Below are 13356 nucleotides of genomic sequence, written 5' to 3'. Positions count from 1 at the left end.
TGCTCTGAAGTCAGAGCACAAAAACCTTTTTGTAACAAAGTATCGATTTCTGCTGTCCCTGTATCCATACATTATTAGCAAACAAAATATCACCATGCTACACAGTATCCATTTTTTCCCCCACCACTAATTCTGTGGCAGGTTTGGTTGCAAGTGGATCCTTTTAAATACGGCGTGGAGAAAGGGAAAAGGCTGAGGAGCAACCACGGAGGGCAGCAGGCTGTACACCTAACTTCTGGACAAGATAAACAGCTGCTTCCTGTTTCAGTGAAACTTGAAGTCACGCCCTGATTATCCTCACTTTTGACTGGCAATCCAAGTTTGTTTTTGGTACAACTTTAAACAGATTCACTTGCTGCGCTTCTGTTGTGCTTCTGACAAAGTCGGGGCTCCAGGAATTCTGCAGCATTTAAGCGCACTTGCTTTTACAAGCCAACCATGCCCGTTATCAAACTGACCAGGGCTGAAATCTTAAGGATTACAACTTTAAACGACACTGTTTGGACACAAAGGGGGGAAAAAGTGACAAACAGATCCGACACTTCGGGATATTTCAAGGACGCCGCTGGCAGGTGGCAGTGGGAGATAAGTAGCGCTGCAGCAGATTGGAAGCAATGTTGAGCTTCGCCAGACAAAGTCAGGTGACTTGGAGGAATAATGTTATTTTGGTTTTTTACTGTCAAATGAACCTCGGAGCATTTAAAAAAAGAAAGAAGTTATATAAACATGTCATCTAGACGCGAGCCTGAACGCCCCTCGGCGTGCTGCTTCGCTTCAGCCTACAGATGCACTACCTCAGCGAAAACAGCCCAGCAGAGAGAAGAACAAAAGGTTATTTACGTTGAGATGCACGACAACATCCAGCTATGGACGACCACATTAACCTTGATTAAATTCAGCTCTGCTCCTTTTCTGCACTTCTTGCTGTGCACACACGCGCTCGTGAGACCTCGGGCCAATTGTGGAGGAGAGATCAAATTCAGCACAATTATGGAAATGGTTTACCCCCCTCCCCCGATCGCCACCGCACCTCGTCCCCCCCTCTCGAGCTACCCCTCCTGCCCCTCTCTCCGGCTGTGAGTCCATCTCTGGTTCCCTGAAGACATGTCAAATGTGCTCAGATCAGTGTAATGGGCTGAGAGTTCATTACATCCACTCTGCGCCCTTTTATGAGGTCACATCCTGGAGAGGTCTGCCCGCCAGAGCGCTCTGCCGCGCAGTAAACCAAGGTGGCAGAGGTGAGTGGGGGGGGCGGGGGGGTGGATAGATGGATAAAGGGGGATGGAAGTCAGGCCTTTCTCAGTGCTATGCTTGGTTAGCCAGGAGGATGCACGCTGCGGCGGTGAAAACGCACACCTGCACACAGACGCACACGCTCTCACAGTGGAGACAGGTGCACGCATCAGTTTCACATAGCTGTGCACGAGGGTGTTTCCAACGCTACAAAAACAAATGCATCATTCTAATAAACTGCTCCTGTGGATCACTTGTATGAGCGTATCAGCAGCTTTATCACTCGGTGAGAAGAGAAGAGGTGTCAGTGTGCATCTCTGAAATCCTGAGCCCTCAATTACCTGACCAGGATGGAAAATATCTCACCGATTTAAGTATTTAAAGACAAACAAAACAGTCGTAAGTTACTCTGAGCTGGTGAGCAATATAATCCTTCTAAATAACTGGGAAACCCCATAAACATCAGCGTACGTATCTGCATGCTAAATTCTGATAGTCTTTTTATTTTTATCTAAAGTACTCGTCTTTAACTGAGAGGTATTATCGCCTCCCTTCATGAGGTCTCTAGAGACAGTAAAGGGGCCGTCTGTACAGGAATTACTGTGGTGAATGGAGGAAGTGATCACTATTATTACTCTGGAGGGGGCGTACAGAGAAAAAGAGGACAGCTGCATCACATCTATCCAGCCATAAATGAGAAAGGTAAAGGCGGCAAACCTTTCCTCTGGGAAAACGTCTCATCCAACTGGGGTTTTTTTTATTGGTGCACAAAGATTAAATAAAAATAAGCCTCGTGACGGCTCGTTTGTCAAATTTCCACAAAACATTCATTTTAGCTTTGCATGGTTTTAATTTCTGCATCGTCTCTGTGCAGGGGGACACGTTACATCACAGCCGAGCGCATTCGTGCGGTCCAACGCTGCCGAGGGAACTCGAGGCGAGTCAGCAAAGTATGCAAATGAAAGAGCCGAGTGCAGCTAGATAATGACGACACTCATACCTCTCTGCTAATAGAAGAATCAACAGGATGAGTGTGATAACAGTTTTACATCTAATGACTGTATTCATAAAGCAATCCGTTTTCCTCCTACACGAGTATGAAACTGTGCGTATTAAAGTCGTTACACGAACATTTGGATGGGGCGTGATTTTTCATTAAGCTGTCAGCGAGCCAAAGAGTGAAACACAGAAGATTACCGAACACACAGACTGCTGATCCATTTCATTCAGAAAAATATATATGTCTACACTTTTGTTGACCATATAACCTTTAGTATTTGTATTAAAATCCATTTCTGCATGTTAACCTTTTATATAACCACCAACCACGGGCGATCGTGGCTCAAGAGTTGGGAGTTCGCCTTGTAATCGGAAGGTTGCTGGTTCGAGTCCCGGCTTGAACAGTCTCGGTCGTTGTGTCCTTGGGCAAGACACTTCACCCGTTGCCTACTGGTGGTGATCAGAGGGTCCGGTGGCGCCAGTGTCCGGCAGCCTCGCCTCTGTCAGTGCGCCCCAGGGTGGCTGTGGCTACAATGTAGCTGCCATCACCAGTGTGTGAATGTGTGGATGACTGGTTGTGTAAAGCGCTTTGGGGTCCTTAGGGACTAGTAAAGCACTAAATAAATACAGGCCATTTATTTTTAGTATTTGTATTAAAATCCATGTCTGCGTGTTCAACAGTCTAAAGTAACTGTGAGATAAAAGTTGCGCCTCTGCATGAGTGACCTGTTACTTTGAATCCAGAGAAGAAAATAAATTTGACCGTAACGACGGTTAAAGAGGCTGTGGGGTTGAACAGCTTTGGGCTTTTAAACAGGCAGAAACTTTAAATGTGATTTTATTTACAGCTCTGACATTTTTCTCACACTGAATAAATCTGAATAAAAAAGGCAGCTTAATTCTAAACTTTGTGTCCTGAGCAGCAGACACGTTGTTGTAATGATTGGTATAATCTATTTCAGAGAAACTTACAATGACAAGCAGCAGAAAATTTGCAATAATGTGTTGATTCAGTGTAAAAATAAGGCTTTTGTTTTAAGAGCAAAACCCAGAGAATCCACAGTTTTGTTTTTTAAGTCCTGCAGCCGATACAGAGCAACCACCACATTTATTGTCCTTCATTTGTTTGGGATCATTCTGTACTATTTGGTATATTTTTATTGGATTACAGCGTCGTTTTATGCACAAAATTAAAGATAAAAAAACCATATCTGTGCAAACAACAAGCAACAACCCTCATAAAAATCATTTTACTGCCATTTGAAAAATTACAGATATGTGAGGGAGAGGTCTGGCAGATCAAATCAACCTGACACATTATTAGGGACACCCCCCCCCCCTCCCTCCCCCCCTTCTTGTTTGTGTTTATTTTTTGCCAGTCACCAGACTTTGGGGAAACTTTGTGTGCAGCAGATTATGAGGAGACACGAAAGTCTTTCTAGAATGAAGTCTTGCTACTCTACAGACACTTTAGTAACACCTCTGCTTGGACAGTTTACTAAGTCTTTATCTAATTTAATGAGAAGACAGTTTAAATATTCATTTCAAAAGTTGTGAAGATATAAATTGTTTATATTGCACTCGTTTAATCTGCTCAAGAAAAATGTAAAAAGAGAGCTGAACTAATTCACATATCTATGGCTGCACTGTCACCACGCAGCTGAAACCATTAAACCAAATTCAACAACATGACGACGTGACTTGATGTTATGTCACATGTTTGCCTTTGAGCACGTCACTGAAGGCTGGCTAACACACAGCAGCTACCTCCAAAAGTTTCTCCCAGAAAACGCTACGTCCAGATGAACAGAATCAACTTTTGGAGATTTATTTTCCTGGATGATTGAGAATGCATCAAGACACAGCAGTTACCCACCTTGGAAGGGACTGGACGCCTGCTGAGCCAGAGTAAGGTGCTCCTCTGTGAGATGGTAGACAGGCTGGTGCTGGTTGATCTCCACGCTGGTGCACACGTTGCTCTCGCCATGTAAGAAGAAGGTGAAGGCGCAGGACAAGTGCTCGCTGTGAGAAAGAGAGTGAGATGAGTCATTTGGGATTACGCTACTTTCAAACGCACCTTTGAAAAGACTTCCAGTGAATAACTCCAGCAGACTTTGGAGTAGAATAAAGAAAAGAAAAAAGGATGAGCAGATCACATAGTCTAGTTCAAGTCGTATTCACAAAGACGGAAACAGAGGAGATGGCAGGGAGAGGAAAGGTAGAGAGAGAAAGAATGATTATAGAAACCTGTGTGGTTTTCCCTTTCGTGTGCGTCAGATATAATGGAGTCTCACGCCTCACCTGTATCCTGCTTCAACATGACAGAGAAAAAACGATTCCAGAGAGACACGAGGGAGTAAAGGAGGAGAAGCTACTTATCTGATTCAAACATGCCTCCTATGCCTCTATTAAATCGCTCCGATAGCCTGCGCGACTTTTTTTTATTCTGATAACAGAGTGGATGATAAAGAAAGGTTTCCAGAGTTCAATCCTAATCCTTTCAATCGATGACACACGAGTGGGTATTTAAAGACTTCAATAGCATGTGCAGAGACCGGGATGCAAGTCTGCACAGCAATGCTTACAGGTGGAGTTCAAGTGTGCTTCTGTACATGTCATCCAGAGCAGCGGTCTCCAACCTTTTTTGCGCCACGGACCGGCCTTCAAGGTGTTGTTGTGGCCATTTTTGTTGAATGTTTATAAAACGCAATTTGTATTAATTTTTGTTTTTTCTTTAAAGTTGTAAGAATATGCTGACCTAGTTTTGTTATGTAAATTTGTAATTCATTTTATTGGAAAAGGTTTTGGAAAGTGATTGGTTTATTGGCTTATGGACCCTCCCATTAATCACGGGAGTAAGAGCACCCTGGAGGGGTGTGGTCAGGATATTTTTTGTTTGCCAAATGTCTGATGGGGAGACGGGAGGGTTAGAAAATGATTTTTTGACCACTTTTGAAGTTGTTAAAGCAAATTAAGTTAACTTTCGTTTAATTTTAAGTTTTAAGAAGTTATTTGGTTGATTTTTGTTTATAATTTTGCACGAAATAAACGCCATATGATTTTAAAACAATGAAGTCAGAAGTGCGTGCTAAATCATACCTCCCGTTGCCACCCACGGCCTTTTCTTGGACTTTTTTGGTGTTTGGAACATAAAAGGACGTGACAGGTGTCGCGGATAAATACAACAAAATAAAACTAGTACTGGTACCGAAAAAAAGAAAATTTATTCATAACACACGTGAAAAGACCCAGGAAAACCGAGTTAACGATAAAAACGATAACAAAATAACGCTGAAAACCGATAAAAACCCTGAAAACTATACATTTCACACCTGAGCCTCAACTCTCGCGGCCCGGTACCAAACGACTCACAGACCGGTACCGGTCCGAGGCCCGGGGGTTGGGGACCGCTGATCTAGAGTAAAACAAAAAGGCGAGCCACGACTACTTCTGGCATTGTGGCCAAAATGCTTAACTGCAAAACAGTACCTTTACTCTTCCTCTCACACACACACACACGCACACGCACGCACGCACGCACGCACGCACGCACGCACGCACGCACGCACGCGCACACACACACACACAACAAAGCCTGCCTGTGCCAGTCTGACCTCAGCAGCAACAACTTAAAGAAGTAAAGCGAGGACGGGGCAGACTGAGGGAGAAGGGACCGGGGGGGAAATGCACAGCATTGTCGGCAGGCTTTCCTCTCTCTGACGTGTACACGTGCACATGCACGCACACACGCAGTTAGCGCAAAAGGCAGCGTGTGTGGCAAATGACCAAATGGGTAAGGACGAAGTGAATTTGGAAGTGGATCAGAGAGGGCTGCCTCCTCTGAGGATTTGGTTAAGCAAATATCTTCTCTACCCGTCTCACTCTGACATACCTCCTGTGCAGAGGATTAAAGGAAAGGAGCCGAGCGAGGCAGATCGACATGGAGAGAAAAGACCTTCCACAGTCTCGTGAAAGAAAAACAAATTTCCTTGATAAAGTTCTCCTAAGGTCTGAGCAGCCTGAGCAAGTGAGCGTCATTGCAGATGGCGATCAAATTCCACACATCAAGTGGGCATTCTCCATTGTTATGAGGTTTTAGAGCACGATTGCTTCTTTGTCTTTAATGAGCCACACATAATTGTTTGTGCTAAGAGATGTCGTAATCGCAAAGGTCAGTGCCTGGGCCCAACTTGGCACGTCTGATGGATCAGGTTTAGCTACAATCAAGTTAATCAAAGTCCAATTTCTTTCTTGTCACTAATGCAATCTGTAACCTCAGCCTCTCTTTTCAGCCACTACACTGCAGATCTGCCCTCATAGGCAACTCAATTAAGCTGTGCGATTCTTTCAGTTGTGTTATTCAGCTCCTGCTCAAACTGCACGATTGACTCGCAGAGGTTAGAAGTTCGTAGGTCACGATGCAGAGTCTCACACTATACGGCCCGATGCTCTGATGCGACCCGAGTGCTCACACTGTGCGTCCATAAAAATGGATATATAAGGTTATAACAGAAAATCTGTCGCTCGCTCTCCCTCTCTGTCTTTCACAGACACACCACCACCATCAACTTTGCTAAATTGCTAATGAAAAACATGACCATGCAGCTGTGATTGAGCAGCAACGTCCATCCAACTATTTTCACGGTTGTTGTGGTCGTGATGATTTTGTGAGGCCACATCGAAAAGGCTCGGATGAGCCAAAGTTCTACAAGTGCCTCCATCGCTTGTGTCCAGATCACACGCTGCACTGCTGTGCTACTCCGTCTTTTTCACCGACGTTTATGTCTTTGCACGTGCGCAGTGTGAGCAGCTGCGGTGACACCCTCACGACCAAGCGATTGATGATCGGGAGCTGGTCGTGAGGTGTTAATCGCTTCTCATTACCCCACGTATACTACACGATGCACGACGCACGATGAAGGCCAGAATCGGGCCGATCACCAAAACGGTCGCAAAAATGGGACAAAAATGGCACAGTGTGAGCCCGGCTTTACTGAGTGATTTTAAAAAAAGCAAGAAGACAAATTGTTTCAAGTCAACTGCAAGTGATCGCTCCTGTGGTTACAACGACAGACATGAGATCATATCAGTCGTTATTATCATTAAATCAATAAGCAACTGTAATCCAGGAAATATGACTTTTGACACTTCCTCTCAGTGTCGATTTTGGGTACCCCCCCCCCTTTATTTTAACCCCCAAACACTTTAAAAAAAGAAACAACAAAGTCACATGTGCAACAGTCACACATCATAGTGCAGCTGTCCTGTACCTGTGGCATTCATTTGCAATGGAGCAGCCTGAACAGCCTCTGTGCAATCACAGCATGACTCCACATGTTTCTAATCGTGTCTAAATGTGGTTCTCGTGTGTTTTACAATTATCTTACAGTAAAAATCTGAATCTAAAGCTAAAGAACCACCACAGATCGTGTCTGTACCTACATGTAAATAACAACAAATCACATTTATTGCCATTAAGTTGGCAAGGAGACATTTCTTAACTAACTGATGCAAGGAGACATCTGGGCGATTAGGGCACATGCTAGGAGAGAGCAAAGACACCTTTGTCTGGGAGGTGTGTCGCAGCAGCTCAGGTAACCAGGCAGCCGTGTACAACAGGCTTCTTTGACTGCAGTGCGTATCTCACGGGTGTGTGCGCTGTGAAAAACACCCTCCAGTTATGGAGCCAAGACGCGTCGCCAAACCACCAGCACCCCTCCCGCTTTCATGGCGTGGAGCCAAATTGTTAAGGTGGCGGCAAAATTTGACTAGTACAGGCTTGCAGGGGTAGTGGAGTCCCTGCCCCCCCCCCTCAGGATCTATTCTTGGCTTTCTAAGAATTGGATAGACTGCTCTTGTCGCTCTGAATGCAGTGTCTTTGTTGCTGGCCAACAAGGCCAACTTACTAATACAGTAGTGTGTTTATGTGCATGGAAGGAAAGAGGTGAAGTGACAAGGAGAGAGGAAAAAAGAGGAAGGGAGGGAGTGAGGTAAAATGTGCCGGCGCATTCTGCAGACATCGACAGAAATACAGCACGCCATTCTCTCCTCACATGCAAAGAAAACCTGACACCACACATTCACACACATCTGTGTTTGTGGGGCACTTGTAAGCTTGAGGTAAAGGGCTGCCATCTGTGGCTCAGCAGGCAGAAGTACAAGCAAATACACACACACACACACACACACACACACACACACACACACACACACACACACACACACACACACACACACACACACACACACACACACACACACACACACACACACACACACACACACACACACACACACACACACACAGAGAAATCAATTTCTTTACAAATGTGATTGTACAGATTGGTGTGTCAGTGTCAGCTGACAGGTTAAAAGGATTACTAGACACACCAGCTGCTGACATTTAAACAGTCGTACTAAATTATCATATTACTTCCCAGTGTGAGAATCGCACTTTAAACACCCAAATGTCACGTTATCCTTCTGTCGTCTTGTTTTAAACTGTTTAAATATGTAATTGCAGCTTAAAATAGTTTTTTTGTTGCCTTCTGTAACTTCAGTGTTTCATGTGAACACATAATTCTGTAGGCCGGCAAATTAAATGTGATTTTTAGAAGTTGCACAGAGATGCTTTTAAATGTCAACAGGTGCTTGATCAGCACTTGGCCTAAAAAGCACCGCAACATCAACAGCATGAGATACATTTCCTCACTGCTGCCTCTCACACACTCTCACACACACACACACAGACACACACACACACACACACACAGCAGGATTTGGTAAAACTTGCACTGTGACTAAATGTAGCACAAACTGTCAAGTCTCTCTGCTAGTGTTCACCATCCTGTCCCCACGTGTGACATTCGCAAACACACGGCATTGATCCAACTTTAATCCTTCTCCAAACACCCACAGCGAGCTGGTGGATGTTAAACCATGTGCGCACACAGCAAGACACACACGTACAGCGGCCAACAGCTGCTGGGAAGAGTGGTGGGTTGTTCTGCTAGCTAAGAGGAGTCGAGCAGTACTGGGACTTCTGAGTAAATGAGTTGGTACGTGGATACTATAGGTAGGAATCACCAGAGCAGACACCCCATGGTATGACATCATCACAATAAGATATATGATATTATGGCATTTTGCATTGCTATTTAACACCTTTTTTAAAAACAGGAAATTATGTTGTTTGGATGCAAAATGACAGCGTCCCTAAAACCTGCCATAAACGCTGCTATAAGACGTCAGTCTGAATTAAATGTGGTCAAGTTTGCAATTACATGCTATCTGTTTCTGATAAGACAGCAATAAACTGGGATAAATCACTGAAAGTCTCATCTGTTGTGTTTAATTATTACGTTTGGGGCAGCAACCCTCCTGTTCAGTAGGAATCCAACCAAGTGTCAGCAAGTTGGTGTTGGACCTAGGGCTGCTCGATATAACCATATATATATGACGATATAAAAACGTCTGTCGTTTCATTTTACACTATCGTTTGTTTCGTGGTGTCGCAAAATAAACTGTTTACAGCAATATTTTTTTCATGGTTTTGATGTCACTGTAGTTATTATTAATTTCTTAAAGTTCTCTCTTTCTCTTATATTTAATATAACCACACTATGAACGGACAAGAGCCTGTTTTTATGCGTTGTCGTTAGCAACAGCGACGGTAACAGCATCGCGTGTCCGCTTGTTTATGTTCCACATAAACCTTTCACAATAAAGCTCAAGATCCTGTTGAGACTTTTCAAAATAAACTGAATCATGTGAAAGAGCAGATTATTTACGGATGAGAAGTAAAAAAGAGCTAAAAAATAAACCTTAGACTCAAACGTTAGAACAGGCTTTTCCCCGCAGCACGCCGTGTAATAAATACAAAGAAAACGGCGTCCGTTACAACTTATGTCTAAAAATGTATCGTTTCATGCATCAGTTAAAACACTCGACTCCAGCTACATGACGCGCAGCTGGAAACACTTCACGCAAGTCGAGCTGCCCGAGATTCACAGAATTTACAGAAAATGTTACATTGTTGTGATCTATATCGTTATCGGACGATAGATGTTTTATATCGGGACATGAGGTTTTGGTCATATTGCACAGTCCTCGTGTACACACACACAACATGTGACAAAGATGAATTCAGACTGATGGCAACATGTTGGCGTTCTGTCTGCATTTATATATCAGGCAGCAATTATTTACACAACTTTGACAAACTCTCAGAGTGATTGCACTCGGTCCAAGTCAGACTGCAACTGTTTGCACAAAGGTTGCTTCCTATTGCCTTTCGATCAGAAATTGCTGTCAATGCGCAACAAACTCTGGGCAACCAACCTGCCAGACATGGCAGGAGGTTGCTGTGCCATTAGCTTGCTTTGAATTAGGAGACAACTTTGTTAACCTAAGTGTGTCCAGGGTTGGACGATTTCTCAGTTGAACCAATGTGATGCAAGTTTGCTCAGCTGACCTTATCCCAGGATGGTCGTGCGTGAGATGAACCCTCTTGTTTTTGCATTGATAGAAGGCTCTATCAAGTCACCCCCATCTCTAATCATTACTGACCTTCATGCTGAAACTTGATGCTCTCAAGTCTGTACGTTATACACACAAAAATAAATCACAAAAATGTAAAAATCATGTGCAAACGACGCTCCTTTAAAAGCAACACTGCCTACATCCCTGTAGGAGTCCCACCTCGATTCCAAATGAAATTATGACCTCATTTAGAAGCTTTATACTTTGCCTAAGGATCACCAGGAATTCCCAGAGGGATCCCTTGGGGCACGCATTGTGTCTGTTACTTTGTGCTGAACCTGCCTCGAGACTCAGCTTCTCTGGGATTTCAGAATGTCACCGCAGCGACACACTGCTTGCACTTGGAGAGGAAAAAGAGGCCAAAAGTCAAGGCCAGCGTTGAGTCCCACAAAAGACTGCATGCCTGCATTAAAGCTTAAACCAGCTGTCAACAGCAGACAAAGCTCGAGCTAATGGACACAGAAAGAACTAAGTGTCTCCTCTGGTCTGTCAAATTATTAAAGGAATTCAAGCATCATTTCAAGAATGATGTGATGAAACAGGTTGCAGTGCATCTAAAGTGCTGAGTTAAACAGCCTTTAAAACAGCGTGATGCTTGTCACAGTATTATGTTCATTAACTAGATTTGTGGGATCTCGCTTCACATTTTTATGCCTCTCTCCGTGTCTGTCATGTTTAGAACGACTATAAAAGAAAACAGGCTGACGTAGCCTGAAAAAGCAACCTCGAGATCTTTTAATCATCTTTTCTACCCGTCTCCACCTTTCCTCCCACTTCCCTCTCTTCATGTATTAACTGGCAAATGGTTTAGGCTGCTCTCTGATCTGCTCTCTTCCTTTTACTCTCTTCACTGTCACACACAGCAGACGCTTGCTCACATGTTGTTCTGATTGTCCACAGAGGCGAGGCCTGCTTCACCTCTCAAATGCAAATATCCCTCAGCTTGGTAAGAAAACAATGAGACAACCCGGTGAGGGTTTGAAGCGTGGCCGCATACAAAAGGCGGCAGGTGGGCACACTTGCCTTCAGCTGGCCTGGCATGAAAATGAGGTGCTGAAGACCAGCGAGCTGTGCGGCGGCACAGGTGGACCGGAGCACAGAGAGCCCCTTCAGCGGGGATAGTTTGATAAGTAGCACAAACAGATGATGTGATAATGACGTCTCACTAACAAACAAGTCATCTTGTATTCCTCTGTCGCCTTTTTCACTTCGCATGCATCGACACACAGGCAGAAAGCATTTTCAATCCCGCCACCTCAAGTCCAGCCTCTGGTTTTCTTGTTAGTCTCTAAAGCAGGTCTCACTACCGTCTTGTTGTCGCCCCCGACTCCACCCGGCCTCCACACTCTTCTTCCCCTCTCGTGTCTACTGCCTGTTGCTTTGGATGGTTGACCCCAGGTAATTAAACCTATCAACCTTCACTACCTCGACTCCATGTTACTTTGTCTTGCTCCTTCTCTGGAGAGCATACCTCCGCCTCTCCGGTAGCGAGTGCTCCCCACGCTCACTGCAGATCACAGTGTCGTCTACAGACTCTGCCTGACCTCATCTGTCAGCCTGTCCATCACTACAAGTGCAAACAAGAAGGGGCTCAGAGTTGATCCCTGGTGGAGTCCCACCCCCACCTCGAACCCATCTGTCACTCCTACCACACACCTCACCACTGTCCTGTGGATACGTCTCTACCGCGTCTCACTTCCTCAGGCAGTCCCACGGTTGCTCTCTCGGCACTGCACATCCACAAAAACAGAGCGAAGCTCGTTCTGACCTCTCAGAGCAAACATCACATCTGTAGTGCTCTCTCAGCATGAAGCTGCTCAATCATCATCACCTCTCGTCTCAGCATCATTTCCTGGTGTGGATCAACAGCTTAATCCTCTGTTTTTACTACAGCTCTGCACAGAAACCTTGCTACTTTCATCTGGGTCAGCTACCTTTCTCCTCTTCCCAGCTACCCTCTCTTCTCCTTACCAATTATCTGCACTTCCTGATTCACTGTCCTTTCACTTTCTACATTCATCAACTCTTCAAAAAGCTCCTTCCACCATCTGAGCACATTCCCTTCCCTCGTTAGTACATCCTTAATCACCCCAGCCTGCTGCACATCCTTTCCAGCTCGATCTCTCTGCCTGGGTAATTGATACAAGTCCTTTGTTCCTTCCTTAGTGTCTCACATACAACACAATTAGCCTTGCCTTTTGCCACTTTTCTATTTGCTCAACACCCAGAGTCCTAGTACACCTGTTTACCTTTGTCATTGCCATCATCTTTATCCAAGGTTCCCAGAAATCAATGAAACCAGTCACTGCCTGAGCTACATTAAGTTCATGTGAACTGCACTTTTTGTGGTATCACTAACTTTCTTTCTTGCTTTTCACATTTGTTTCTGTTTATAAGTAGGGCTGTCACAATTACGTCGACTATCAAAACCGTCGACGACTGATTTAATAGTCGACGCGTCGTTTGAAGCTTTGTAAGATCACAAAAGACGCAGGAATAAGTAGTAGGATTTAAGAGTGTAATAACGGACTGAAACAGAAGATGGCAGCACTGCATGTACAAGGATGCCAGCTGCCGTTAAAC

At 44.5% G+C, this 13356-nt stretch overlaps 1 protein-coding gene across 1 annotated transcript in view; it reads right to left on the bottom strand.

Moving 5' to 3' along the window:
• The window catches only part of med13a (mediator complex subunit 13a), a 75217-nt gene that overhangs the window by 29284 nt on the left and 32577 nt on the right, over positions 1 to 13356 (bottom strand). Inside the window, exon 4 of the mRNA XM_087847030.1 lies at positions 4109 to 4254. Coding sequence (XP_087703156.1) covers positions 4109 to 4254 — 146 coding nt within the window. The remainder of the gene's footprint in view (positions 1 to 4108; positions 4255 to 13356) is intronic.

The sequence above is a fragment of the Neolamprologus brichardi genome, chromosome 10, assembly GCF_056152115.1.
Source record: "Neolamprologus brichardi isolate AB-2024 chromosome 10, ASM5615211v1, whole genome shotgun sequence".
Taxonomy (NCBI): domain Eukaryota; kingdom Metazoa; phylum Chordata; class Actinopteri; order Cichliformes; family Cichlidae; genus Neolamprologus; species Neolamprologus brichardi.
This window is presented reverse-complemented; position numbering and strand designations above follow the sequence as displayed.